A 26,196-nucleotide genomic window follows, 5' to 3' on the forward strand; every position below is an offset into this window, starting at 1 on the left:
ATCGGTCGATCCCTACTAGTAACCTGTAGTTACCCTGTAACTAAATCTCCCACCTAAACGACAGAATAGCTTGTTTGTTCAAGTCGTCCAAAACAAACCATATGAACTTTTGAACCCCCTCGACTTTCCGAAGAAACAGCAGTAAGTCATGTATATGTAGGTTGTATCTTGGCAAAACAAATTTGATGACATTCATTATATTTTCAGTGGAAAATCGTTTGAAAGTGCAACATTTTAAGATAGTTTCTGTGTATAAAAATGTGTTTTGATAAAATAAAATATTATTTTCGTAATCTTTAGTTTGTGTATGTATAAGTTTAGTATCTTAGTTAATGCAGCCTTTTCTATCGTTGCCATGGTGAATTATGTGTCTGCCATCCCTGAAACCACTCAGCTTGAATTGGGTTTGAATCACCACTCTGTGCTGTCTAGTCTGGGCAGTTGTGTTCAGGTTTTTTTTTTGTAACATACGATGTTCTTGAAAATAAAATATTTTTGAGTGACTGAGGGATGACATCCATTCATCTTCGTTGGGACTGACTAGGACAACTTTTATTTTTTATGCACAAACTAAACTTTATGTTCGCTTGGCTTCCGCTGAAAAACCCATTCGAGATGTTCATTTCTCAAATACATTTTGTGGTCCAAGGTAATCATGACAAATTAATCCTGCTTTAAAGCTTTTTTAAGTGTTAATGCATCAATAAAGTAGAAGGAAGAGGAAAAAGACTTTCAAAAGACTCCTAAAATGATCAACATGGGGGTCGTAGACATACAGGATGTGATGCAACCATTCACGGGGGCACAGAATGACTTGGGAGTAAGAAAGAGTGGCTGGTCTCTTTTATATGAATCTTTTATATGAAATTAAGGCTTGCTAAAAATGGTAGATGATACACTATACATTAGTCCTACAGGAAGCTTTGTAATAAGTAGGTCCTATCAAGGCCACTTGAGAGTGAAGAAGAGACCTGGGGTCTCTTGCTTATAAAAGAGAGCCATATGAAGAGGCAGAGTAAGATTATAAATCTTACTTGGGCTCTCGCCCTAATATGTTTAATTTAAAAAAAACTTCATCAGTTTTATGAAATGGCCTTGAACACAACACGTTCAGGGCCATCGATTCAAACCAAACACGAGCCGAGAGGTATCAGGGAGGGTAGCGTCCATATGAATCACCATGGCAACGATAGAAAACGTTGCTTTCCATAACATACGAAATGGCATATACATTCACTGACTGACGAAATTGTTTATGAAAATAACAAATTAGATAGTCATTTCGCTCCTCTGTCCGCATGGCGTCCAAACGAGCAGCCACCGCCCCCAGACCGCCTTCAGAATCAGCTCGCCGCCCTGTGGGACAGATGTTCTGTCAGTGCCTCCCAGAGTGCGGCGGCTGTGGACAACCTTGCCCTGCTCTCTTCTGCCCTTTCGGCCATGACCGTTGGCAGAGACTTGTTAGGGCAGAGCGTGACATGGAGAAGGTCGCCAGGATCTCCGGCGCCATCCGGTGGCGGTGACGGCTGGACGTCAGATGGGGCGTGGGCGACCATGTGGCCGTTCCACACATCGGTACCCGGCCGCGACAGGGTGGGCCTGGCCCAGAGCCCGCTAGCCGGGGATGGGCTCTTTGGACCAAGCTTTGCAGAGGTCCTCGCCCACCAACAATCCATCCGTGAGAATTGGTCCCTGGTTCGGGGCCCCTCCACGCCCTCACCGACGGCAGGCAGGCCAGCAGAAAGCGAGGCTGCTCGCGTTCCAAAGGGAGCAAAGACAAGTCCCCCGTCGGGACGAGTGGCGGTTACATCCTGACATTGTCAGACTGATCTGGCAGAGGTTTGGACCAGCTCAGGGGGGGGGCGTTTGGAGTCCAGAGAGAACGCCAACTGCAGGTGGTGGTTCTCTCTCAGCTGTCAGGATCTTCCCCCGTTGGGGGGAGACCAATGGCTCTCTTGGGGTAGCCGCGGGATGTCTTGTCCTCTTCTGGAGCGTATCCGAATGGAGAAACTCTCCCTCCTTCTGGTGGTCCCGGAGAGCCGTTCAGCTCTGTGGTGCACGGGACAGTGCACCTGCCCCAAGTGTCGGGACGGGTGTTGGTGTCTTCTGAGAGGTAGATCCTGCAGGGCAGAGTCCCTGCGTGCCTTCCACTTTAAGTGGTGTGAAGACAACCACATTGTTCTATCTCTCTGTTAGGTGGGAAGCGTACTTGGTTTCCTAGTGTTTACTGGAGAAAGGTTTGGCTTTCTCCACTATTAAAGTGTATGCCGCAGCCGTTTCGGCTGGCCACGCAGGCTGTGACGGTTAACCGGTTTTCAGTCACCCCCTTAACCCTGATCACTGTGGAGTAAATTTTACATTAACCAGCAACAGCAAGATCATCACAGAGCTACAAGAACAAAGTCTGTTTGTTGTTGTTTTTCTTTTACTTCCATGAATGCATTTCCTGCCTAACATCTGCCTTGATTTTAAGAACAGATGGCTGAGCGCTGTAGCGGACCCATGTGATTGCTGCTTGGGGATTTTGGTTGGCTGTTGATATCAGGTCAAATGTCAGATCCATTCCCTTAAGGTATTCACAGCGGCAGTGCACAACATGGCCATTAACAAAATACTAAACGATCAGTGCAAAGGCGATGACTCGAAACCACACCGGCCACCTCCACCTTTTATACACCAATTTGTACTTTATGCCTCTGTGGTAATGGTTCAAGTAGTGGCTTGCTACTGGGTTGGATCCAGGCAAAAGAAAATACCTTCTCCTTAATGACGCCTATCGGAATTCAATGTCACTCACATTGGATAAAAGCATCTGTTAAGTTATGATTAACTTAACAGATCAAAATAGGATTCACAAGTCGGTGGCCTCCTCCTCCTACCGTCACCTCATTCCCCGTATCGACCCACAGTCTCTTCACCTATCATTCCCCTCTTCCTTCCTCCCTCACCACCGGGGCCGCAGTGGAATCCTAAATCCTCTTAACCTTTTAAGACGGGCTGTGGAACTATGGAGGGGGGGGGGGCATTCTGTGAAATGCTAGCGCGCGCCTCTCTCAGGGCACGGTTGCTGCTCCCTCAGATGTGGACCTTGTGTTGTGTGTCTCGCACACCAATGTAGGCTACTGTCTCTCAGAAGATGGGGCGGGCCTGGGCTTTGAACAGCTTATGGAGGACAAGCTGGCTTCAAATGAGCCGAGGCTTTGAATATCTTAAGTGGTACACAGCCAGCATCCCAAGGAGAGGGTTTGTATGTGAAGAACACAAAGGGAATTCTCAGTGATGAGATAATCTGTGTGTTAGAATGTTATGTTCACGTATGAAATACAATTAACAAAAATAATATTTGGGCATGTGCCTGGGTGTAAGAGTGTGTGTGTGTGTGTGTGTGTGTGTGTGTGTGTGTGTGTGTGTGTGTGTGTGTGTGTGTGTGTGTGTGTGTGTGTGTGTGTGTGTGTGTGTGTGTTTTTGTGTGTGTCCATCTGTATTTATTAATTTATAGCCAGGGATTCTGAGATGATTTATATTCTGATTTTCTTATTCTGTATGAGGGTTGCATGATGTTTTTCATTAAAATGAAAGATAAGGATTTACATTTGCATTTTTTTCAAATTGTTACTCATTATATGTGGTTCGTACAGTTGTTCAGTGGGAACCAGTAGGTCATGACATAGTTTTCTGTCACGTCAATGTGAGGTGGAGAGAGGGTATGGTTATTCCTCTTTTGCATGTCTAATAAAATAAACAAGATGGTGTCACAAAATACAAGACAGAAGTGAAGAAGTCACAAATTCAAAAGGATTTACCTCGATGTTGACAAAGCAAGGAAAAGGATTGGTAGAACTGCTTTGTTTACAATCTAAACGTTGTTCAATGATGACACCTATTGGTCGTATTCCACTTTGCAGCCCAAAACAAAAAATATAGTGGTAGATGTATTTCGAGCTGCATGACAGCTGTTCTGAATATATTCTGGTACCTCAATCATCAATTGGCCTGTCAAAATGATATTATGGCATGTTTCCTTTTAATCAGAGAATGGAGATGCAATGTGTTATTTTGAAAAGATAATTGTACTGTAAAAACTGTTTTTCATCAAAAGAGCAACAAGTGTCCATGGCCATTGCTTCAACTAAAAAAGGCCTCGATACAATTAGCCAAACATTATTTCTTCTTGAATACAGTGCAATGGCTCATGTTGACATTGCTGATACACATCTATTTCGCTAATGACGCCTCTCCTGTGTCTCTTCTATAACAGAATGTCATGTTTGCGTTGCTCTGAGGATCACTGTTCCTGGGGACAGCATCATAAACATCGGAAAGTGTTGCATCAACTGGTCTTTAGTAAGACTGGTACTGGTAACTGCTATGTTTATCTTTGTTAAGATCAGTCATTAGTACTCCTGCACCCAATCATGCCTACGCCCGGTCTTAGCGCGGTTATGCTGTTATTATGGCACAATATGCTGATCCGGAAATCTTATGAAATCTTATGCCTGAGGTGTAGGCATTTACATCCACAGCACTTCAAATAACACAGGTGGCTGAATATAAAACACAACAACAACTTAAGACCTCCTTACTTACTGCTTAGTTCTGTGAGGGGTAATGTTAGGACACTGTGCACACCCTTGGTCTGGAAATGTTACATTTTTTTCCTATAGAAATAGCCATAAGCTGAGGCTTTTAAGAGTATTTTTTTCGAGGTAGACCGCATCTCTCATTACTTCACCGTCGCAATTCTGGTTGGATAAATAGCTTTGACACATTTTGCCATTTACTCCCCTCAACACATCTCATGGCGGCCAATTTTGAGACCGACTGAAGATCTCAGGTCACGGTGGCTGGGAACTATTGCTGCATGACGAGAGACAGCAGGAGAGCAGAGGAAGGGGAGGCGAGAGAAATAGAGTCGGTACAACTACGAGGACTTATGTTGCCTGGCCATCGGAAAACGAGGGTGTTTTGATGATTAACACCGAAAGAAGACACCAGAGATGTCTTCGTCATCGACTTTATCTTCCTCAAATTTTCTCCAAATCCCGCTGAGGAAGTCGCACGATCAGAACACTAGGAGGAAAGAAGGTGTGATCTCACCATAGTGGTTAGATGGGGACCATTTGGAGATAGCCACCCTTTGCACGAGCTACCCCGGTCATTCCTGTTCCTGCAGGTGCAATGTCACCATGTTTTAACATGGCTACTTCTTAAAGATAAGGCGCCAGATAAGCCTCCTGTTCACACAAAATTACACGAAATAGTGGCTGATTCATTATGTGACAGAATATCCTTGGATTCTAGCCAGGCAGGATATCCATCGCAGATGTGTAGTGCCATGGCACAAATGATACACATTGCTCCAAATATGCTGAGTAAATTGCTATAACCAATTCTCTTTTTTTAGGAAATCCAAGTCTGTATGATAATATCTAGAGGCGCAGATTAAAAGATCACTATGAGTGCAAGTACTCCACACACATGGTTTCCCATTCCACAGATATTATACATAAAGAAGGAAGGAAGAAAATATTGTCAGTGTGCCACCATGAAGTCTAAAGCTTCTACAGACATACATCCAAGAAAACATCAAAATAGCAGCATTCTTTAAATTTAGTAACATTGTGTCCCAAGCACAAGGTTATCAGCCGTAAAGCACTGACTATCTTATTTATGGACGTTTCGCTGTCCGTTTTAGATCTGCTATAGAATAATGGAAAATTTCTCAGTGATATAAGGTTATGGGAGGGAAGAGACAGTTTGGTATAATATATTGCCCGGACTAGACTAGACTTTCATAAAACGGGTCTAATGGAATCAACACTTTGTCCCAATACATTCTTTTTAGGAGAGCAAATCACATTGTTTAAGATATCAACACATTCTCATGGCTCTGTGATCAGTTCACATCCAGAGAACAAGATCTGTGTTTACAGGTCAACAGAATGTTGACGCTATGCGCAAGGAAAGCAGACAAGATGTCTCCAGAGTGAAGATCATCGCACTGCTTTCCTGTTGGCCATTGAGTTCAAAATATTACTAATTGTTTATAAAGCACTTAGCCATTGAGGACTGAAATACATAGCATATCTATGTCTTTGTCACAATGCCACTTTGGTCCCCAGGTCACAGGGGACTGTTCTGCTAATGGTTCCCAGGGTTGGGATCCAGCATGCTGGGACAAATCTGATTTCTTTTCATTTTTATGTCACACGTATCTGGGACAAAGTTCCAGAAGATTGGTAGTTTTTTATGGTTATTTATGGGTTGTCCATTAAATGCCAAAGTGAATATTGAATGAATAGGAGTCTGTGTTGTCCAAAGACACTTTGATCAAAGTCTCTCTCCCTAAAACGGGTTGCCAAGATAGACAAGATAGAGAGGGTCATAGTTCATGACAGCTGGCCATTTGAGGTGACCCACTGCTCCAGGCTTGGAAGGAGGTGAATAAGCATTTATTTATCCAGAATACAGCAGCATCTTTTTGGGAAATGAGGAGTACATATCTCCTCTCTCCTTAGGGCTGATCAGATCCTAGTATTTTGTACAAAGCCTTGCAGGTGAATAAAGCGTAGCCTATCTGTAACCGTCGGTGTGAAAATGACTGAAAAATGGGAATAGCATTTCCCTCCCATCTACTGAAATGCAGTGCATGCACTGGCTGGTAAGCAATTCCTGCCAATTTCACCCAAGGACGTGCCAAAAGGTGTTTTTTTTCTTTCGGTTTTTTATCACAGGTAAGCATTCGTCTTTTTGTTAAGGGTACGTTCCCTAATTGGCTGAATGCAAGCTTACTAATTGTAATTCCTAAATAAAATAAGAATATAATATTGTATTCATGATTTCGATTATTTATTTATTTTTCTGTTGCTTGATGATCAATGGCTATATAGCCTAGTATGAATTTTCGTGTGATTATTAATAATCACGCCTTTCCTTTAAACGAGTTTAAAAGAGTTTCATAGGTTACAACCGTTCACCGTCTTTTTTATTAGTTATTTTATTGAATAGTTAATCAATATTGGGCGATTGTTTGGGAAGCCATTTTTCATTATACAATTTTCATTTTTAACCAATAGGCCTACTGGCAGCGTCTACTGAAACATAATAACTAATTAAAGCGATCATATTTTGAATCACAACGAAATTCCATTTCTTTGTCACCCACAAGCTCAATGAGGAATTTGATTTGCTCTTCAAAGGACTGCATCACATGTGGAGCGCTCAGAGAAGGCTGGAAACCTGCCTTCTAGTTCACAGTTTGCAGCGCCAGAAGACCACGCAGTTGTGTGTAGAATATTCCTAGAAGTAGCAACTCCAAGAACGTATACCCCCCCACACACACACACCCACCCAGGGGAGCAACGCTTCGTCGGAAAACTTTTGTTGTTCATTTATTGCCGAACGGAAAAAAAACAACACAATTATATTTCCATGGATGGAAAACAGTGGATCACGTTAAGCTGTTTGAGTGAAGATACAAGCTAAGGTGAGTTTATGCAAAAAGCTTGAGTGTGATCGTTGATGAACATTACCGTAATAATGTTTATGACGGATGCTGACCAGAAATTGACATGTCTCTAAAAGTATAATTTTTTTATTTATGTAATATATAGCCTACTTTCTATGCTTTTTCAATTGATTATTATTTTATTAAATATTGATTTACTTAACCGCAATAAGCGTATTATAATGGATGTATAATGAAAGGCCATTGCTCTACCATATGGATGACTGTTTTGGGTTATCAGTGGAATCTGTTTTAAAATTCTCCATTGTATATAACCTCTTGTCCTCTCTCTCCCTATCCCACACACCCTGCAGATCACGGCCTGTCATGTCCACCAACGGGACGTCAGAGAGTGGCTGCGAGTCCGAGGTCAGGACCGCCAACTCCACCTGCGGCCCCGATGACCTGTCGGTCACGGCCTCCATCGTCTCCATGACGGGCGGCATCCTCTCCAACAGCCTGGCTCTCTTCGTCCTGGTCAAGTCCTACCACCGCATCCGCCTGAAATCCAAGGCCTCCTTCCTGCTGTTTGCCAGCGGGCTGGTGGTCACCGACCTCCTGGGCCACCTGGTCAACGGCTCGCTGGTGCTCTTCATCCACAGCTCCCACAAGCAGTGGGAGGCCTTTGACCCCGACCGCGTGCTGTGCGGCTTCTTCGGGGCGTCCCTGGTGTTCTTTGGCCTCAGCCCCCTGCTCCTGGGCTGCACCATGGCGGTGGAGCGCTGCCTGGGGGTCACGCGGCCCCTCTTCCACTCCACGGCCGTCGCCCCGCGTCACGTGAAGCGTCTGCTGGGGTCGGCGTGGTCGCTGGCCGCCCTGGTGGCCGGCCTGCCCCTGGCGCTGGCGAGGCCCTACCAGGTGCAGCGATCCCGCAGCTGGTGCTTCTTCCGCGAGGGGGAGCCCCGGGACTGGCTGGACGTCTTGCCGCCGCTGGTCTTCTCCATGCTGGGGCTGGTGGCGTTGCTGCTGTCGCTGGTGTGCAACACCCTGACCAGCTGCGCCTTGCTGCGGTCCAAGAGGCGGAGGAGGCACCGCTGCAGAGGCACCTCCTACCACTTGGAGATGATCGTCCAGCTTCTGGCCATCATGCTGGTGTCCTGTGTGTGCTGGGGCCCTTTGCTGGTGAGTAACACGGCACAGGTTACACTTGCGTTTATGCGTCGCGTTTTAGCAGATGCTTGAATCCAAGCACGCACAGGTGAGGCTGAAAACAAGCAAAGCAATCAGAAACATTAGGGAGTCACTACAAACAATTCCAAACGCTGTACAAGCTCGTTCCTCAAAATGAACAAAAGCGTGTTCTCAAGGCGGTTTCTGAGATGTTGGTCTCCGATATATATATCACTTAAATGTAATTAACTGTTTTGAACACATGTAGAGCTTTGTTGCGTGGTGACGAATAATGCTAAAGTCAAGTTTCTATGTGTACCCGCGCTAGATCTACGTCATCGTGTTAACCACCCAGACCCAGCCTGAACCGGCGTCCTTCAGCCTGCTGATGATGGTGCGCATAGCCACCTGGAACCAGATCCTGGACCCCTGGGTGTACATCCTCCTGCGCAAGGCCGTGCTCCGGAAGCTCTACCTGGTGCTGCATGGCTTCTGGAGCCCCGGGTCCCGCGGCATCCGCCACCGCAGGAGCACCCTATTGTGGAGCTCGGCAGAGACGCGGTCCTCCAGCACAATGCGGAACGAGTGCATCTGCATGGGGAGCATGCAGCGGCCCAATGATACGATAAAGGCCATCACGCCAAACCGCCAGGCGCCAGTACACCTGGCGACGCCAAGAAGTGGGATGGCGTTAAATTAAACCTTTTTGTTATGAACAACAACTCATTTGAATTCCCTCCGTGTAGTTGTTATTGATATATTATTGGAATGTTGTGTTGGGTTTTAATGACCAAAACAGTACCCAGAAGTCAACTAACATGCTGAATCAAATATTCAAAACTATTTATTTCTACTCTGTCTACAAGTCTTTTGAGAGATTGAGAGATTCCACTGTGTGATACTTGTGTCAGGTTCGTATTGTTAGATGCTGCTGCTCTTTCTGGTAGACAGAAAGTCCTTGTCTTCTTTTGTATTATTAAAACATGTTGTACGAATTAAAGGCACCCAGTGCAACTTTCGAGGCTTAAAAATAAACATTCAATTTCTAGTCTTTTTTACACGTAGTAAGTTTCAATAACTCCATACCATTACATACCGACATTTAAGCAGCAAAGATGAGACGTCGTTGTGTGGTGAGAACTGATACAAAATCGATAACAACAACAATGCCGCCATTTTCTTTATTTTTTGTAACCTACAATAAATAAAGCAGGCTTCCAGTCAATGGAAAAATGGCTTCTCCCCACCGGCGATTGTTGTTGTTTACGATTTTCTATCAGTTCTCACCACACAACGACGTCTCATCTTTGCTCCTTGAATGTCGATATGTAATGGTATGGAGTTATTGAAACTTACTACTTGTAAAAAAGACTAGAAATTGAATGTTTATTTTTCATTGAATGTTTACATAAAGTTGCACTGGGTGCCTTTAAGAAACGTGAATGCTGTGAACATCTTAGTGTTGATCTAATGTGTTAGTGAGCTTTTGTGTCATATTGTACATGGTTTGAAAAAGAAAAAAGTGGGCCTTTGTTTCGTATTTTTTTTGTATGAAACCTTTGTGGGGAATCCATGTTGGATCTCAAAATCTGTGATCTGTGCGATATCTTTGGCTAAGTTTGGTAAACTAAGTCATATTCATTTAATCTGGTAATTGTTGACTACACTATACCGAAACATTTAGACCGTTCTTTCATTTATAATAAATAAGGAATTGTTTTATGACAGATAAAAATATGTAATTTCTCTCTTTATCTCACATTTTATGAATATTCAATTAAGACAATCAGGGTTTACATACATAGTGCTGTAATTAACTAGCTGTAATTCATTTAATTAACCAGCAGGTGGCACTGTCACGCTCCTTACTCAAAAACATAATATTAAAGTCCACGAAGGAGATGAAAGCCATATGGTGTCTGACGTAACGTCTTCCTCGCAGTCTCCATTTTTCAATAGCGCATGCTTCAGTGGATATTTTATCAGGTTTGCCATTATTAATTCGCACTTTAACTGAGTTGTTACTTCATGTTCATGGCGTCGTCGTGGCATACGTGGTCGATGTATGCGTATCGTTTAAAGGGGCACATTGACACTCAGTATTTTCACTGAACAGGTTTATGTTATCGTTTAGCTGAATGGCTAACAAGACAAGCTCGGCTAGCGAGTCATTGCAGGCGCTTGACCAGACTGCTCTGCCTGTCTTGTTTTGTTTGGCTGTTTTTGGATTTACACATTGCATCCGTTTGTTAACATCCATTTGGTGTTTTTGTATAGGACGTGTCCGTTTCCCTTGCTGACGTTTATGTTTTGTATCCGTTCAAATAAGGTTTTGTTTTAAAAAAAATCCCATATTGTAATCGATGCATGCTACATGGTCCCTATTCAAGACTCCTTAAAGGCCAAGGGTGACATTCAGAAGAGTATGTAAATATCCCTGGTCAGTTACTGCTCTTGATGATGTGTGTTTTTAACCTTTCAGATCCCAAAATGAATCAGGAAAAATTGGCAAAACTTCAAGCCCAGGTCCGGATAGGTGGGAAGGTGAGGAAAATAAAATCGATGTATCACTAAACGGTGTTTCGACTGACTAATTTAACCACAATGCCATCAGTATAATGACTTGTCAGTTGCAGTAACCTTTCTCCTCTGGGTTCAGGGATCTGCTCGTAGGAAGAAGAAGGTGGTACACAGAACAGCGACAGCTGATGACAAAAAACTTCAGAGCTCCCTTAAGAAATTAGCTGTCAATAACATTGCTGGAATCGAGGAGGTAAATGTATATTCCTAGAAATACTCATTCGGTAGGCATTGCACTCTGATCAATGCACCCTATTTTTTGATAATAAAGTCTTATCATGCACACACATAGGCCTGCGTGCTCCGTGAGTACTAACGGGTAATAACCTGTTATAACATGGCATACAATATACTTGTAAAGGGGAAATGACCAGACAAGCGTGATTGTTGTGCAGTACACTGTAATTATTGTCCAAGAAGAAACAGGACAATGAGCCATTATTTTGCTTCAGTCAGATGAATCCATCCGTGCGAATAATATTTTCTAAAACAGGAGTTTGTTAACTTCCTCTACTTTATTTTCACATGGCACTGATGTTTCAACGATGTTGACTTAATGTCGCATAAGTCACAGAGCAAAAACCAAGTTCAACGACTAATAGCCGGGAGCCGAAGATCAGAATAAACAAAGCCGGTGTTAACCCACCACCTCCCCTCTCGTTCCACCTCCAGGTAAATATGATCAAGGACGACGGCACCGTGATCCACTTCAACAACCCCAAAGTGCAGGCATCCCTCTCCGCCAACACCTTCGCCATCACCGGCCACGCTGAGAACAAGCAGCTGACGGAGATGCTGCCGGGCATCCTCAGCCAGCTCGGAGCAGACAGCCTCACCAGCCTGCGCAAACTGGCAGAACAGTTCCCCCGCCAAGGTGGCTGCCAGGCCCATGTCTTACCTTCTTTAGCCCAGGGGAGCCCTTAATGTATAAGTGTGTGGAGGCCAGGGCGAAAGAGCGTATGGCTGCTAGAAAGCAGGCTGTTCTTGTTGCAATGGCGTGCAGCCATGAAGGATTGTAACCTTCCAGGAAACATTCCATTTTTTAAAATGGTTTTCTTAATGGCTTATCCCTGCTGATGGATAGTAGGAAAATAACCAGCTTGATTTGCGGGCTAAAGGCAAAAACAATGACCAGCGAGTTTACATTGTACATAATTTGAGTGGGCATTCTTGGTGCTACAAATAGTCTTCACTTCAGTAGCTATTGCTGAGGTATCGGGGAGGTTTAGGAAAAAGTTTTATCGTTACCCATAAGCTGTCATTGATAAAGAGCTTTTGGCAGACCAGCATTTGAATACCAAGTCGAATCCGCTACTGATAAGAATCATTATTTGCGCCTTTTATCCGCCAATCACAAGCATGTGGCTATAGCAACACTTTGGCTTAGGCTTATTTGAGCCGTAGTCTTTCAGTGTGTACTGTGTATACACCTTGCCGTAACTGCTTTGTTTTCCTTTGTCTCGCAGCTCTTGATAGTAAGGCTCCCAAGGCTGAAGATATTGAAGAAGAGGACGATGATGTTCCAGGTAGGATGCCCCTAAAAGTTGTTACGACTCCACTATGGGGAAATCCCTCCACTAATTCAATGACACGCTTGTGTCATGTGGCCTTGACAAACTGATTATTACGGCCACCGTCTTCTAATGGTTGAATGTGTTTACTATGCCACTATTTTATATTCAATCGTAAAAGTCATATTTTGCATTACTTTAGATGGTAGTATTCAAATGCATACTCATCGGTTCTTAATTTGCATTTATTTAATTTAACGTGGGTTAAAATACAAATGTTTTAATATCGTTCTGTAAATTGAATGCCTGTGACTAAGGCAAATGGATAAACTTGTACATTTTCAATTTAACAATTAAGTAAACCTCGACAAGATCCCGGAAAAGACCCAGCTAAGGTTTTTTTTGTAAATTGTGGTTTAATAAACGATGCTCAAATTCTCTCTGAATAAATAAATCCTACACCCATCAGAGTCTGTAATCAAAGGATGCAGCGTTGGTGACATGCGTGTGTGTGTGTGTGTGGGAGACCAAAGCCTTATATGTCAATATCATATGGTCCTGCAGATCTTGTGGAGAACTTCGACGAGGCGTCCAAGAACGAAGCCAACTGATACCCTACCCCCCACCCCCACAGCCCCTGTGTGCGTGTACATGGACTGGACTGAAATAAAGCAAGCAAGCCACCGTCGCCCCTGTTTAAACTCTAGCTATCAAGACATATCAAACACTATCCCCACCAACCAGAGACTTTTCTATATTTTCTCGACGGCCCAATGTAGTCCTTGTCAGACTGGCTTGTGCACATAGAGGTGCCTAACTCCCTTACACTCAGTCAACGGTTCAGTATTGACACCCATTCGTCAGTCATGGTCAGGATCACAGTGGTCGTTAAAGCTAGTCTTAAGAATTTTTTTTGTTGTTTGTTTATGAAACATAATAAAAAACTGTTCAACGTTTTAAAGATGTTTGCTGTGATCATTTATTGGCTATTGAGAACATGTTTGCGTGGACTCCTTTTCTTCAAGAACAAAAAATACTAAAGGGGGTTATACTAGGTCAGCAGCTAATAGAGGCGTCAGGTGCACAGCATTGTATCTTTTTCGAACGTGTATCCTATCAAATGGCTATCGGTGAACGAAAAATGTGTCAGTCGGACAACGCTGGCAGCTTCTGAAGCCTAATGCGCTTTTTAACAAAGCTGTGAAGATGGCACGAAGGCGACAGACGCTTTATGCAAACCTCGAGTTTCGTTTAAGAACTGCAGTGACACATGGGGGCGGGAGGGGGTAACAGAGGGGTAGAGGGGCGAAAGCATCCCACCCTCTAGTAGAGAGCGAGGCATTGCTGCTCGAATCCGGTATTCCATCAGAGCAGCCTGTACCCGTTATAGGCTCGAAAATGCTCAAATTCTTCACTACCCGGGACGATGAAAACGAGAGCCTCTTAGGATCCATCACTGAGGGTAAGAATTAAATTCATTCAAAGATCCCGTCGTTATCGGATGTTGGCTCTGCGCGTCTGCCTGTGATAGAAAAACGCTGATCTCGCATTCCGCTGCGCGCAGAGACCGCATCTTGAAATCGGATGCATTCGCATACATCCTGGTGTGCGCCTATGAAGGCATGATGTATCCTTCTTGGACTTGTTCAACTGATCAGAGAAGACCTAACAGCGAAATGCTTGAATATATTTTGCCTGATAAGCAGTGCAAATGTCGCATTGCCGTGCTCGCTTTTGCAAGCGGATTTAGCGGCGGTTTTTCACGTGTACGCTAAACTGTATGCGTCACTGTCCCGCGAAACAAGCGCAGTCAGGTCTTGCTTGAGCAAGCATCGGCGATAACAAATCATGTTCATCTACCAGAAGGCTACGGATTTTTTAACCAACTGCATTGCAGTTCTTAGTTGATAGTTTTTATGTTTATATTTTTGCACACCGCGTTGTCGTGCACCTTGCAGGGTTGTGGTAGGCTGGTAAAGTGATTTCCCGCATTTTATATCTGAAGCCAAATGCCATGACGCTACAGAAACACCAGTCCCCGTTGGGAGGCATTAGAACTGGTCTGTAGGATCCCGCCGTCCGTCATCAAGGCTCCCTGCGGAGTCATCTCAGCAAAACAGCCTAGGTTTGATTAAGCCTAACGCACATCAGCTCTCCTTTCTCATTATTCAATTGATATTTATATTTTCTGTTCAACTTTCTTTCATTGAAGTGCTAAATTAATGATCTAGAATAAAGTTGGAATACGACTTCATCTCTATCATTATTTGCTTTTTAAGGTCGCCGATTATCCATACATCCCCTTGCAGCATCCATATAGGCCTACACCTATCACACATGACATGCCTGTATGACATTATTACAAAGATAAATACAAGATATTTAGTTCATTGAAGCAACATCACATCAAACTATGGAATAGAAACCCATGCAGGGATTCTTTTTGTTATTACAATAATCAGACGAATATGTAGGCCTAAAGAAGAGCGAGCAGCCCCTCTCATTGAACTCTGGTAATGTTATGCTGGGGTGTAAATCAGCCCAGGCACCTCTCAAGGGCAGCCCCGGGCTAAAGACAGAACCAGGGATCACTGAAGGCTCTTCGGCAGGGGCGGATGTGAGGTGAGCTGATGAATGGCCCCATATTGTTTAATGGTCATTACATAATGGGAAGACGGCGTTTCCCACTAATGGCTCATTATTAGCATGCGTTTAAGCCGATGTGTGTGTGTGGGTGTGTGTGTGTGTGTGTGTGTGTGTGTGTGTGTGAGACGAGAGGCAGCCGAAGAATTGTGCTAACACAGGAGACCCGGAGTGCCTTCATTACCAGGCGCTTGGATGATTAATGTTTTGTGCTTCCTCATGGTTTTCTGAACACGGCGGCGCTCCGCTCTGAACAGACGAAGGCGACGCCCCCTCCCTGATGGACAGCAAACACCACTGGCTCAGCAGGCCGTGTCTCCTGGTGCTGCGAGACGGCGACCTCGCCAAGCCCGCCCTCGGCTACGATCAGATAAGAGCCCACTCGCCGTCCTCCGGCGCCCCCACCTCCCGGGGCCCGACGGTGCGGTGCCCGGAGGAGCCGGAGCCGGGCTGCCGGAAGCCGCAGCCCGAGGCGCGGGAGTCTCGCGGGCGGGAGGGCCACCGGAAGAGCGGCACGCCCCACCTGGAGAGCCAGTCCCAGAGGCTGATCCAGCAGCTGGAGGAGGGGCACTGCACCGTGAGCTCCATCTCCGCATGGGGGGAGAGATGTCTGAGACCGGACAGCCCTGTGAACCTGAGCCCCGCCGAGGCCAGCTGGCCGGAGGAGGTGGAGGAGGAAGAGAAGGAGGCGGAGGTGGAGGAGGAAGAGGAGGAGGAGGAGGAGGAGGAGGAGGAGGAGGAGGAGGAGGCGGGGCTGCGCTCCCCGCCCTCCAAGGAGGACTCTGTGGTGGAGGAGAAAGAGCGCGAGGAGAGCGGGTTGGAGCAGCAGCAGCAGTCCTCCGGTGCAGAGACTCACAGCAGCTCCTCCTACTCCTCGTCCTCCGCTCACGGCTCACTCCCCTCCCATGATGCCCAGCGAGAACCACAGGACCCCGGCTGCGACGATGACCACCACCACCACCACCACCACCACCAGGGAGAGGCGGAGGTGGACGCAGCCAGAGCGGCGGAGGTGGGGCGCGGGGAAGAAGACGAAGATTTCGAGGGAAAAGAAGAAGAAGAAGAACAGGACGAGGAGAAGAAAGAGGGCGCCGACGGGGTCGTGGCGTCCTCCTCGCCGCTGGACCCGGACAACGAGAGGCAGCTGGGGCGCGCCAGCATCCTGTCCAGGGAGCGGGGGGCCGTGCTGGGGGAGGTGGCCCCCCTGTGGGTCCCTGACGCCCAGGCGCAGGTCTGCATGAAGTGCCAGGTGAAGTTCACCTTCACCAAGAGGAGGCACCACTGCCGCGCCTGCGGGAAGGTGAGTGACGTACGAGACCGCCGTCCATTGTTTATCGAGGTTTATCGAGGTGCAATTAATCCGGTTTTGGCTGTGATTTAGATTTTTGGGTCCAACGATCTCAAAACTAATCTAATCGATTTGAAAAAATGTTGGCTATTTCTTTATTATTTTTGCTAGATCCAGCTGCATACATATTATGCATACATTATTTTTCAAACATTATTGAATAGAAAATTATTTGAACATTTTCTAATCAAACATTTTGGGTATTTTTTGAAGGGGCAATTTCCAAACTCTCAGTTACAAAGTGCTTTTTTGAGAGTAATGCTGAATAAATGTATCATGTTTTCAAGCTCAAAAACAACCGTTTGAATAATCGTGACTTCAGTATTGACCAAAAAGATCGAGCAGCCAAGGGGGTGTATTTAAGTCCAGGGTGTCCACTATCTTTTTGAGAGAGATTTAGTCGCAACGTGTGAAGTAGTGTGCGATAGCATTGTATTAATCAGTGTGTGTGTGTGTGTGTGTGTGTGTGTGTGTGTGTGTGTCTCTGTCTGTGGAGGTCTTCTGTGCTGTTTGCTCCAACCTGAAGTTCAGGCTGACCCACCTGGACGGGAAGGAGGGAAGGGTTTGCATCTCCTGTCACTCCTCCCTTGTGAAGAGTGAGTGCTCAGCATCTTTCACTGTATGTATGTTTGTGTACGTGAGTGTTTATGTATGTGTGTGTGTGTGTGTGTGTGTGTGTGTGTGTGTGTGTGTGTGTGTGTGTGTGTGTGTGTGTGTGTGTGTGTGTGTGTGTGTGTGTGTGTGTGTGTGTGTGTGTGTATCATACATAGCTCTCAATGCTCAACCTAACATCATCTTTGGGTGTATGTGTGTGTTAATGTGTGTGAGTATGTGTGTTTGTGTGTGTGAGTATGTGTTTATACGTGTACATGTGTGTGTGTTTGTTTGTGTACATTTGTGTGTGTTTGTGTGTGTATATGTCTGTGAGTATGTGTGTGTGTGTGTACATGTGTGTGTTTTCCTGTATGCATGTGTTTGTTTGTGTGTGTGAGTATGTTTGTGTATATATGTGTGTGTGTGTGTGTGTGTGTGTGTGTGTGTGTGTGTGTGTGTGTGTGTGCAGGGAGCCCCCCCAGAGGGCGGAGGAGGGTGTGGTTCGCAGACGAGATCCTCTCCCGCCGGCGATCCGAGTCCGCCCCGACCACGCCCGTCCGAGAGCCCACCTTCTCGCCCCTGATGAGGCGAGCGCCGGGCGGGCCGATCCGCAGTCCCGCCGCGTCCCCTCAGTCGAGGAGGCGGAGCCAGCGACCTCAGGAAACGGCCATTAACGTAGGGAGGCCTTGTGCTAAAAGCTACCGTTGCTAACGCATTAGAGATACGTACATGTGGTGGTGTGGTGGCTAGGGGTGTTGGTGGCCGCTAGGGCCACGCCCTACCTCACCTCACCTCTGTCCCGCCCCCTCAGGTCACGTTGGATAAGTTTGAATAAACTTTGAATAAATCACGTTGAATAAATTTCAACAGTAATTTCAACATTGATGCGTACTTTGAGTTGTTTCCTGTCAATCTAGCTCTGGCAATATTCAAAATCACCCACATATGCATTCATTTCAATTCAATTCAATTCAATTCAATTAAATTCAATTCAATTCAATTCCTTTTATATTATATTATATTTGTATAGCCCTTAATCACCTTTACAGTCTCAAAGGGCTTAACAGGCTTAATATTTATGACACCCCCTGACCCAAGCCCCCACAAGGGCAAGAAAAAACTCCCTTAATCAGCAAGGAAGAAATCTTGAGAAGGAACGCAGAACGGGGGATCCCTCCATCGGTGGTTTTGCATGCGTGCACCGGTCCAGGCCTGCCTCCCCTATGGTCCTGAACGCTTGATTTAAACGGCCGTGTTTGCTGCCGGCTCCCTGCAGGAGGCGTGCGGGCCGTACGGCTGGAGCGCGGCCGCGCTGGTGAGCACCAACATCAGCAGCTCCTCCAACCTCATCCCCCTCGACGGCCTGCCCCCCATCCTGACCTCCACCGGGGTCAAAGGAGGTACGCGCGCACGGCCTGACCTGAGGTTCCTGTTGAAGAGTCTTGGATGCCGATGGATCTGTTGTCTGCGGTGCCGATACCCGCATTATACCAGGGTTTACATTTCATCCGTTTAGATTTATTCATATGAAAGGGTATCCATTGACATACTATCTGGGACTAGTTTTGTTACATTACCCGCATTGGTGACGGACTCTTTTGTTGTATTGGGGAAGTGAGATCAATGCATACTGTATTATAACGTGTATATGTGAGTGTGTTTCTATGCCACATGCCTCTCTCAGATTACACTGTGGAGGAGAGACCCTCTGAGATGCTGCTGATTCAGGAGCTGGAGAACGGCCGGCCAAAACCTCTGGTGTTTGTCCTCAACGCCAACCTGCTAGCCATGGTCAAGATGGTCAACTGTAGGTCATATCGTTTGTTTATCCTTTCTACCTGTACGGTCATCTGCAGTATATTTGGATACATGCAGAATGTTTATTTATTTTTTTAAAAACAAGGGCAACAATTAATTAAAGGAGACATATTATGGTGTTTTCCCAACAAGTAAACATAGTATTTGAGTTCCAGAAAACATGATTTTGAAGCTGTTTGCTGGAAATAGCTAAAAAAAACTCGCCTACCGCTATTCCCCTCTGTTTCAGTCCCTTCAGAATGCACTGTTTCTGGTGTGTATGTGCGCCTTGGATGATATTATGAATCATAAAGGCTGCGTCTGACGTCTCTGATACTTCCCCAACGAGTAAAGACTCGTAGTGGGGGATATCTCTGCCATGGTTGAGAAGAATTGGGGGAAAGGAACTTTGGCCTTGACTCTCTGAAGTCCATGAAGCGCGAAATGGAGGAGAAAGGGATTGTACTCCCTTGGCGCCGGAGATGAGGTGCCTGAGTGCCGCCGCGCTCCCCGCGCCGGAGCTGCCGGACATGCCAGCTTCGGCGGCAGTTCAGCTCCCGGAGGACCCCCCGCCGGAGCAGTCGGAAAGCTTCGGCGACAGTCCGGCGGGGGCAGCTCTGCGGCATTCCGGCAGCTCAGCTCTGGGAGTTCAATCCCTTTCTCCGCCGAAGCTGCCCTTCAGCGGCTGAGCTGCTGGGCTGCCGCCGAGCTGCTCGTCCGCTGGTCCACAAAATCGTAGCTATGCTCTGATTGGAGGGGAGTGGGGAATTGGGAGGTAATATTCAAGTGAGCCCCCTTCCTACGTAGGAGGGGCACAAAGATTGTATGCGTGTGGGAGCACCAGAGACCCAAAACAACACCCCAAATCCAAGGATGTTGTTTTCATAATATGTCCCCTTTAAGGCATTTTATTTTGAAAATCTCCGATTTGCTAGTCGCGCTTCAAAGTAAAAGTACCCACCCAACCACATTCAATACCGGGCTATGTGGTGATTGTGTGCAGATGTAAATAGGAAGTGTTGGTGCGTGACCTCCAAGGGCATGCATGCCCTGGGCCAGGCGGAGGTGGTGGTGCTGCTCCAGTGCCTGCCGGAGGAGAAGAGCTTTCCCAAAGACATTTTCAGACACTTTATCCAGCTGTACAGAGACGCCCTAACAGGTGAGACGCACAACCACGATCATAACTGCAATGTTTTATTCAATTTGATATACCATATTCAACGTATTCCTTTCTGATTATCTAACCCATCTAAAGGTATTAAAGGTGACATATTATACAACCAGGGTTGTATAACCAGTGTTATTAGCCGTTACAAGCCGTTTTGAAAATCTGCCTCGTCTGACATCAAAAGTGGGCGTGTCCACCTACATGACGGATAGATGAGCATCGTTTGCTACAGTCCACTGGGTGGGCTAGTAGGCTGATCGATCCAGCGCACATCTAGGCGGACACACCCACCTTTGACTTCAGAAGAGGCCGATTTTCACGGCTTGTGATGGCCAATCCCACTCACACCTGCCGGTGTAACATCTCAGCGCTCAGGTTTTAACGAATTCATCCCCAAAACATCAACTGAACCCATCCCACCAACAACCCTCCCTGTCCCCTGCGGTCCCCAGGGAAGGTGGTGAAGCACCTGTCCCTCTCGCTGTTCCGCGGCAGCTTCCTGGGCACCGAGGAGCACGCTGGCTTCCTGTACGTGGGCGCCACCCTGCAGTCGCTGCAGGGCCTGCCCCTGCCCAACCAACCCTACCTCTTTGCCTTGCTGGTCCACCAAGCGGAGCTGGCCTGGGCCAAGGCCTTCCCCTTGCGTCTCATGCTCCGACTGGGCGCCGAGTACCGCTGTGAGCCAGCCCATTGTGTGTGTGTGTGTGTGTGTGTGTGTGTGTGTGTGTGTGTGTGTGTGTGTGTGTGTGTGTGTGTGTGTGTGTGTGTGTGTGTGTGTGTGTGTGTGTGTGTGTGTGTGTGTGTGTGTGTGTGTGTGTGTGTGCGCGCGTGGGTCTTTGATTTGACCGGTCGTCACTTAACACTCGCTGTTTCTGATCAGATCAGTGTGAGAAAGCATTACTGCTGACTGTCTGTGTGTGTTTGTGTGTGTGTTGGTGTGTGTGTGTGTGTCTGTTTGCGTGTTAGTCCGTGAAATACGATGTGCAAACACTGGTTGCATATTACAAATAAAAATGTGTGAGAACACAGAAAGAGGAGGGAGAAAGATTCAGCAGAACATAGTTCCTCATCTCTGTCCTTCTCTACTGGGGGTCTCAGTTTACCCCTGCACGCTGTACAACTGTCCTTCTCTCCTTCTCTCCTTGTGATCTAAGTTTACCCCTGCACTATGCACAACTGTCCTTCTTTCCTTGTGGTACCAGTTTACCCCTGCCCGTTGTTCATCTGTCCTTCTGTCCTTCTCTCCTCGTGGCTCCAGTTTACCCCTGCCCGTTGTTCATCTGTCCTTCTGTCCTTCTCTCCTCGTGGCTCCAGTTTACCCCTGCCCTCTGTTCATCTGTCCTTCTGTCCTTCTCTCCTCGTGGTTCCAGTTTACCCCTGCCCTCTGTACAACGTGCGCTTCAGGAAGGCGTTGTTCGGCGAGACGGGACACACCATAATGAGGCTTCTGGTGGTAAGTTGACGCCATCCATCAGAGTAATCAGCGAGTGCAGCGAGATGCCATGGATTTATTGATCCAGTGGTACATTCCCATTTGCTCTGATAGGATTTCAGGAACTACCGCTACAGTCTACCCGTAGTGCCGGGCCTCACTGTGGACCTGGAGGCCCAGAAGACCTGCATCAAGATACCAAAGGACAGCCATAATGAAGTAGGGAGCCACGCGGCCACATCACCACTGCTAATGCACTTTAACACTTACGGTTATGGCAGGGGTTTCCCGCACTTGGGTCGAAGCGATGGACATCAGATTGACACATTTTTGATTCAAAACAATTAGTCTAAAAGGGTTGAAAGGTCACGTGGAGGACTTGTGAATACGAATGCTGATTGATGGTGGCTGAATGAGTCGTAGCCACCAGCGAACCTCCGCCGATCACCGGAGCATTGATTGGGTTGACGTGACGTGTGCGGAAGCAGATGCGTGTAAATAGAAGACCTGAGCAAGCATTTCATGATCGTACTCATACCTAAAAATGTGGTCATAGGCAATTTTTTTTATAAACTTTAGGTGAGATTGTTTAAGGTTTGGAATTCCTCGTCAACTATCCCGGCCAGACAACCTTTTCCCTGTCGCCCCCCCCTTCCTCCCTCTCTCAGCTGATGAAGGTGTTAAACAAGTCTAACGAGCACGTCCTGGCGATGGGGGCGTGCTTCAACGAAGCCGCCGACTCCCACCTCATCTGCGTGCAGGGGGAGGACGGCCAGTACCAGACCCAGGCCATCAGCATCCACAACCAGCCACGCAAAGGTGAGCATCCCCCCCCCCCCAGCCCCAACCTCCAACCCCCACCCCCACCCCCACCCCCAGTCCACAGCCAGGTAACCCAGACAAAACCTGGCCGTCGTCTGAAGAAGCAGAGGTGCTGTAAAAGGTGCGGTAGGTACGATCCAGACGGGAACTCCCTATCCGGTGTCCCTCAGGGATTGCACTTGGACCCACCTTGCTCAGCCTTTACATAAGTGGTCTGCACAGGTTTGGGGGTGCAGCTATACCGGTGACACGGTCAAGTGAGGCTGAGTCCAGACTCTGTGCATCCATGAGCCACGGTGCTGCCTAGGTCAAATGACCTAACGCTCAAATATCTAAAGTGATCAGAAGTTTAGATACCTTTTGTATATCGCTGTTCCGCGGTTCAAGATATCGGATGTCCAACAGTGTTGCCGCAAAGTTTATAGAAGTCTTGATTCTCGCACACATCACATGCGTGTATAACAAGCAGGGGAGTGGACAGGCCAACTCATCTACACTCAAGCCAGCAGACTCCCTACAGAAACAAACAGTATGGACACTAGACAGGAAAGCCATGTAGCTATTACCACTGCAACGTTCTCACAAAGTACAACCTGTCAAGCTGGCGAAACATGATCACTCTTAAATGCAGCATTACTCCACTCAGCACCTTCGTCATCAGTCTCTCACATTCTACTCAACCAGTTGGACACTACACAGTGAGCAGATCCACATCCTCAGTGACAGCATCCATCGCAGGAATGTAACAATGGACCAACCCCTAACTGCAGCTGCAGCACATGCTGCTCCTCATACACAAAGTGATACTAAAAATCTACGATGCACTCAATCAAACACCTCAAGTCCCTTCACTTGTTTACTGATGCTGTGTGTTTGATGCGTCGTGTTGTATATGGTCCATATCTTTCTAAAACAATATTGTCAATAAACATTTCAATCTTAGAGAAATAAAGAAGTTAGCCGGGAGTGGTCTTAAATCTATATTGGCTCACAGGCAGGCGCAGTCAACTCAAAATGGATATTTTCACAGTGCATTTCACTCCCTAATAGGTGACCAAGGGCTATGGCATTTCAAACAGGTTACCCTCAAATTATAGCTATCAAACCTCACCTACCTTTACGCCTTCATCCAGCATTAAGATGCATCATGTCGTTAAGGCGCAGGTAGTGGTTAGTCATCTTTAAAGAAGGGAGGAACTTTTTTGGCATGAGTAGAAGGCCAAGTGATCTAATCTTAACTTGCCATAATCACCATGATGAATTTCCAATGTCATCACGTTAAAAAAGCATTGCATAAACCCTGGTATAACACTAGGGGGCACTCTGTGTTCCCTAGTGGTAGTGTAGCAAGAGTGTTACTTAACTGTATGTTCACCGTTGGTTAAGTTTGTTTTTTATTTCTTTGATTCAGTCACAGGCTCCTGCTTCTTTGTATTCAGTAGTGCCCTGAAAGGATCCGCGGGATACCTGGCCAAGTCCAGCATCGTGGAAGGTAGGATGAGCAGCTCTGTACGAGTCCCTCCAGCCCATAGAGAGAACCCATGTGACCCCTTACATGATAACTCTAGTTCTAGAATGTTCATGCCTACTTTATGTGTTTAATGTAAACACCCCTTCGTTAAGCTTCATTTAGAAGACGTGGACCTGTTTGTGCCTGCGTGTGCGTGTGTGTGTGTGAGTGTCTTTGTGTGTGTGCCTGCATACATTCATAACTAACCGCTTGTGTAGGCATGTGTACGTGTCATGTGCATGTGTGAGTGCGAGTTTGTCCCTCTGTTTTGTGTTTGTGTGTGTGTTCCTCCTGTACTGCTATCCCTTCCCCAACCCCCCCCCCCCCCCCCCCCCAACCCCCCTTCCTACAGACGGGTTGATGGTGCAGATCACCGTGGAAACCATGGCGGACCTTCGCCGGGCGCTAAGAGAGATGAAAGATTACACCGTCACCTGCGGGCTGCAGGACCAGTCTGACAGCCAGGAGCACGTTCGGGTCGACTGGCTGGAGGAGAAGTGCGTGGTGAACAAGGGGTGAGGGAGAGCAGTCTCACCTTTTTGAAGTGTGCTCAGAGAGAGAGAAGCTCCCCTGTTGGGACACTTATGGCTGGGAGAGAACACAATGGAAGGGAGTGTCCGAGCCAACAAGGACAATAGCCCCATATTACACACGAGAGAAGGCGTGTGTAAAACACAGGCCTGCAATTATTACTCTAATGCTGATGAATGGTGGTGGTTGTTGTTGTTGTTGATCTGGGCGTATTAGAAGGGGCATTATGAACCAAGAACGTTGCATTAAAAACCGCACAATGCTTCTGTTTCCAAGAGTAATTAGCCCCATTGATGGTAAATCCATGGAGTCCGTCAGCAGCATGAAGATGTTCCAGAAGTCTGAGTACAAAGAGAACGGGAAGATCATCCGCTGGACTGAGGTGGGCCAATGGATATCAAAATCGGAACGGAGCTTGTCGTGTGTTTTGCCTTTGTGTGGACAGAGTCAGCGTTTATCTGTGTATATTCACACTTGTATCTTTAGGTATTCTTTCTCCAAAGAGACGCCGGTCCAAAGGGCGGTCTGAGTGACTCTGCCGAGCACAGCCGGCTCACGGAGCGGATCGCCCGTGCCTTCTGCCTGGCGCTTTGCCCGCACCTGAAACTGCTCAAGGAGGACGGGATGGCCAAATTGGGGCTCCGCGTCACCTTCGACTCCCAAGAGGTGAGAAGAGGATCAGAGGCTGCTTTTCACAAAACAGACAACTTACACTCATTGTTGTTTCGTTTTTTTTCTTCTTTGATATTTATCGAATAGCGGCAGGCCTACAAACTTCAAGCGATGTGTTGTGTGAGGGGGGAGTTTCCCAGCTCCCGCTCACATCACTGAAACAATGGCATGTTTTCTTTCTCTTGAGGTTGGCTTTGTTGCCGGGAGCAACGGCCAGCCCCTGCCGGCGCCCTACCTCAACGCCCTGGACGCCGTGCTGATCCCCGTGGTGCACAGCAGGCGACGCCGCAGCGGGGACCACCCCGTCGTCATCGAGTTTGTGTTCTACATCCTGGAGAACATCACCTAGATCTCTGACAGTGTGGCGCCGTGCGGTGTGGTGGGTGTGCCCGCGCTCTGGCTCGTAGCGGGGGTTCTATCCTTCTTGACCTTTCACCTCCACCCTTGACCTCCGACCTCCATCCTCCATCTCAAGGCTCTCGCCGATGGCATCTAAGCGACTCGCCGTTACGCCATTCGCTCGTCGAAAGGCGGACGATCTGCTCCACGGGATCAGAGACAAAAGGAGCCCGACCCAGACCTCTCTACAGCATCGCTGAGCAGACAATCTGTGCAAAATTGAAGACCTACGATGGGCCAGAGCAATACTACACTGCTGCAGCAGCAGGGACTTTAGTCGTCGCATACATTCACGTCGCATTCATTGTCCCGTGTTCAACCCGATATTTTGAGAATGCCTTCGAAGTGGGAGCTGGATTCAGCCCCTAAACCTTAAACTAAATCAACGAGATAAGCGAATGACATGAAGTAGCATAACTTAGGACTCCGTAGTCGTGCGATGCACTCGGAGTGAATGCCTGTAGACTGTTTTCATATTGGATGCATTTGAATTCTTGATTGCTCATTAAATGCAAAGTGGCCAAACGTAAATGATATCGAATGAGTCATTTCATTGATCAGTGATCTACGCA

General features: G+C 47.0%; 3 protein-coding genes across 4 annotated transcripts; all 3 read left to right on the forward strand.

Moving 5' to 3' along the window:
- Positions 1-7,813: 7,813 nt before the first annotated feature.
- Positions 7,814-9,610, forward strand: ptgfr (prostaglandin F receptor (FP)). Its single transcript, XM_060067967.1, has 2 exons — positions 7,814-8,629; positions 8,946-9,610. Exons 1-2 carry the CDS (start codon positions 7,835-7,837, stop codon positions 9,315-9,317), a joined length of 1,167 nt encoding a protein of 388 aa, XP_059923950.1. The 5' UTR covers positions 7,814-7,834; the 3' UTR covers positions 9,318-9,610.
- Positions 9,611-10,501: 891 nt separating this feature from the next.
- btf3l4 (basic transcription factor 3-like 4) lies at positions 10,502-13,669 on the forward strand. The gene is made up of 6 exons (XM_060067981.1): positions 10,502-10,603; positions 11,100-11,161; positions 11,277-11,390; positions 11,870-12,071; positions 12,664-12,723; positions 13,273-13,669. The coding sequence occupies exons 2-6, from the start codon at positions 11,108-11,110 to the stop codon at positions 13,317-13,319; spliced, it is 477 nt and encodes a 158-aa protein (XP_059923964.1). The 5' UTR covers positions 10,502-10,603; positions 11,100-11,107; the 3' UTR covers positions 13,320-13,669.
- Positions 13,670-13,994: 325 nt separating this feature from the next.
- On the forward strand, positions 13,995-26,155 carry zfyve9b (zinc finger, FYVE domain containing 9b). Of its 2 annotated transcripts, XM_060067938.1 has the most exons (16): positions 13,997-14,170; positions 15,609-16,651; positions 17,196-17,295; positions 17,763-17,968; positions 18,570-18,693; positions 18,978-19,100; positions 20,094-20,249; positions 20,711-20,935; positions 21,629-21,711; positions 21,805-21,909; positions 22,359-22,509; positions 23,924-24,004; positions 24,375-24,537; positions 24,830-24,935; positions 25,040-25,219; positions 25,413-26,155. In XM_060067938.1, the coding sequence occupies exons 1-16, from the start codon at positions 14,107-14,109 to the stop codon at positions 25,572-25,574; spliced, it is 3,072 nt and encodes a 1,023-aa protein (XP_059923921.1). In that variant the 5' UTR covers positions 13,997-14,106; the 3' UTR covers positions 25,575-26,155. The 2 variants fall into 2 exon arrangements, with proteins under 2 accessions (XP_059923922.1, XP_059923921.1); XM_060067939.1 differs by lacking the exons at positions 24,375-24,537; positions 24,830-24,935; positions 25,040-25,219; positions 25,413-26,155 and adding an exon at positions 24,241-24,365 and having other exon boundaries at positions 13,995-14,170.
- Positions 26,156-26,196: the final 41 nt, after the last annotated feature.

This window comes from Gadus macrocephalus, chromosome 12 (genome assembly GCF_031168955.1).
Source record: "Gadus macrocephalus chromosome 12, ASM3116895v1".
Lineage (NCBI taxonomy): Eukaryota > Metazoa > Chordata > Actinopteri > Gadiformes > Gadidae > Gadus > Gadus macrocephalus.

Bases quoted from the DNA above. Each gene is read 5' to 3' on its own strand.
- zfyve9b (XM_060067938.1), top strand. From the start codon at position 14,107: ATGCTCAAATTCTTCACTACCCGGGACGATGAAAACGAGAGCCTCTTA. The intron at 22,510-23,923 runs GTGAGCATCCCC...TCTTTGATTCAG, and splicing joins CCACAACCAGCCACGCAAAG to TCACAGGCTCCTGCTTCTTT. The intron at 25,220-25,412 runs GTGAGAAGAGGA...CTTTCTCTTGAG, and splicing joins TCACCTTCGACTCCCAAGAG to GTTGGCTTTGTTGCCGGGAG.
- btf3l4 (XM_060067981.1), top strand. From the start codon at position 11,108: ATGAATCAGGAAAAATTGGCAAAACTTCAAGCCCAGGTCCGGATAGGT. The intron at 11,391-11,869 runs GTAAATGTATAT...TTCCACCTCCAG, and splicing joins ACATTGCTGGAATCGAGGAG to GTAAATATGATCAAGGACGA. The intron at 12,724-13,272 runs GTAGGATGCCCC...ATGGTCCTGCAG, and splicing joins AGAGGACGATGATGTTCCAG to ATCTTGTGGAGAACTTCGAC.
- ptgfr (XM_060067967.1), top strand. From the start codon at position 7,835: ATGTCCACCAACGGGACGTCAGAGAGTGGCTGCGAGTCCGAGGTCAGG. The intron at 8,630-8,945 runs GTGAGTAACACG...TACCCGCGCTAG, and splicing joins TGTGCTGGGGCCCTTTGCTG to ATCTACGTCATCGTGTTAAC.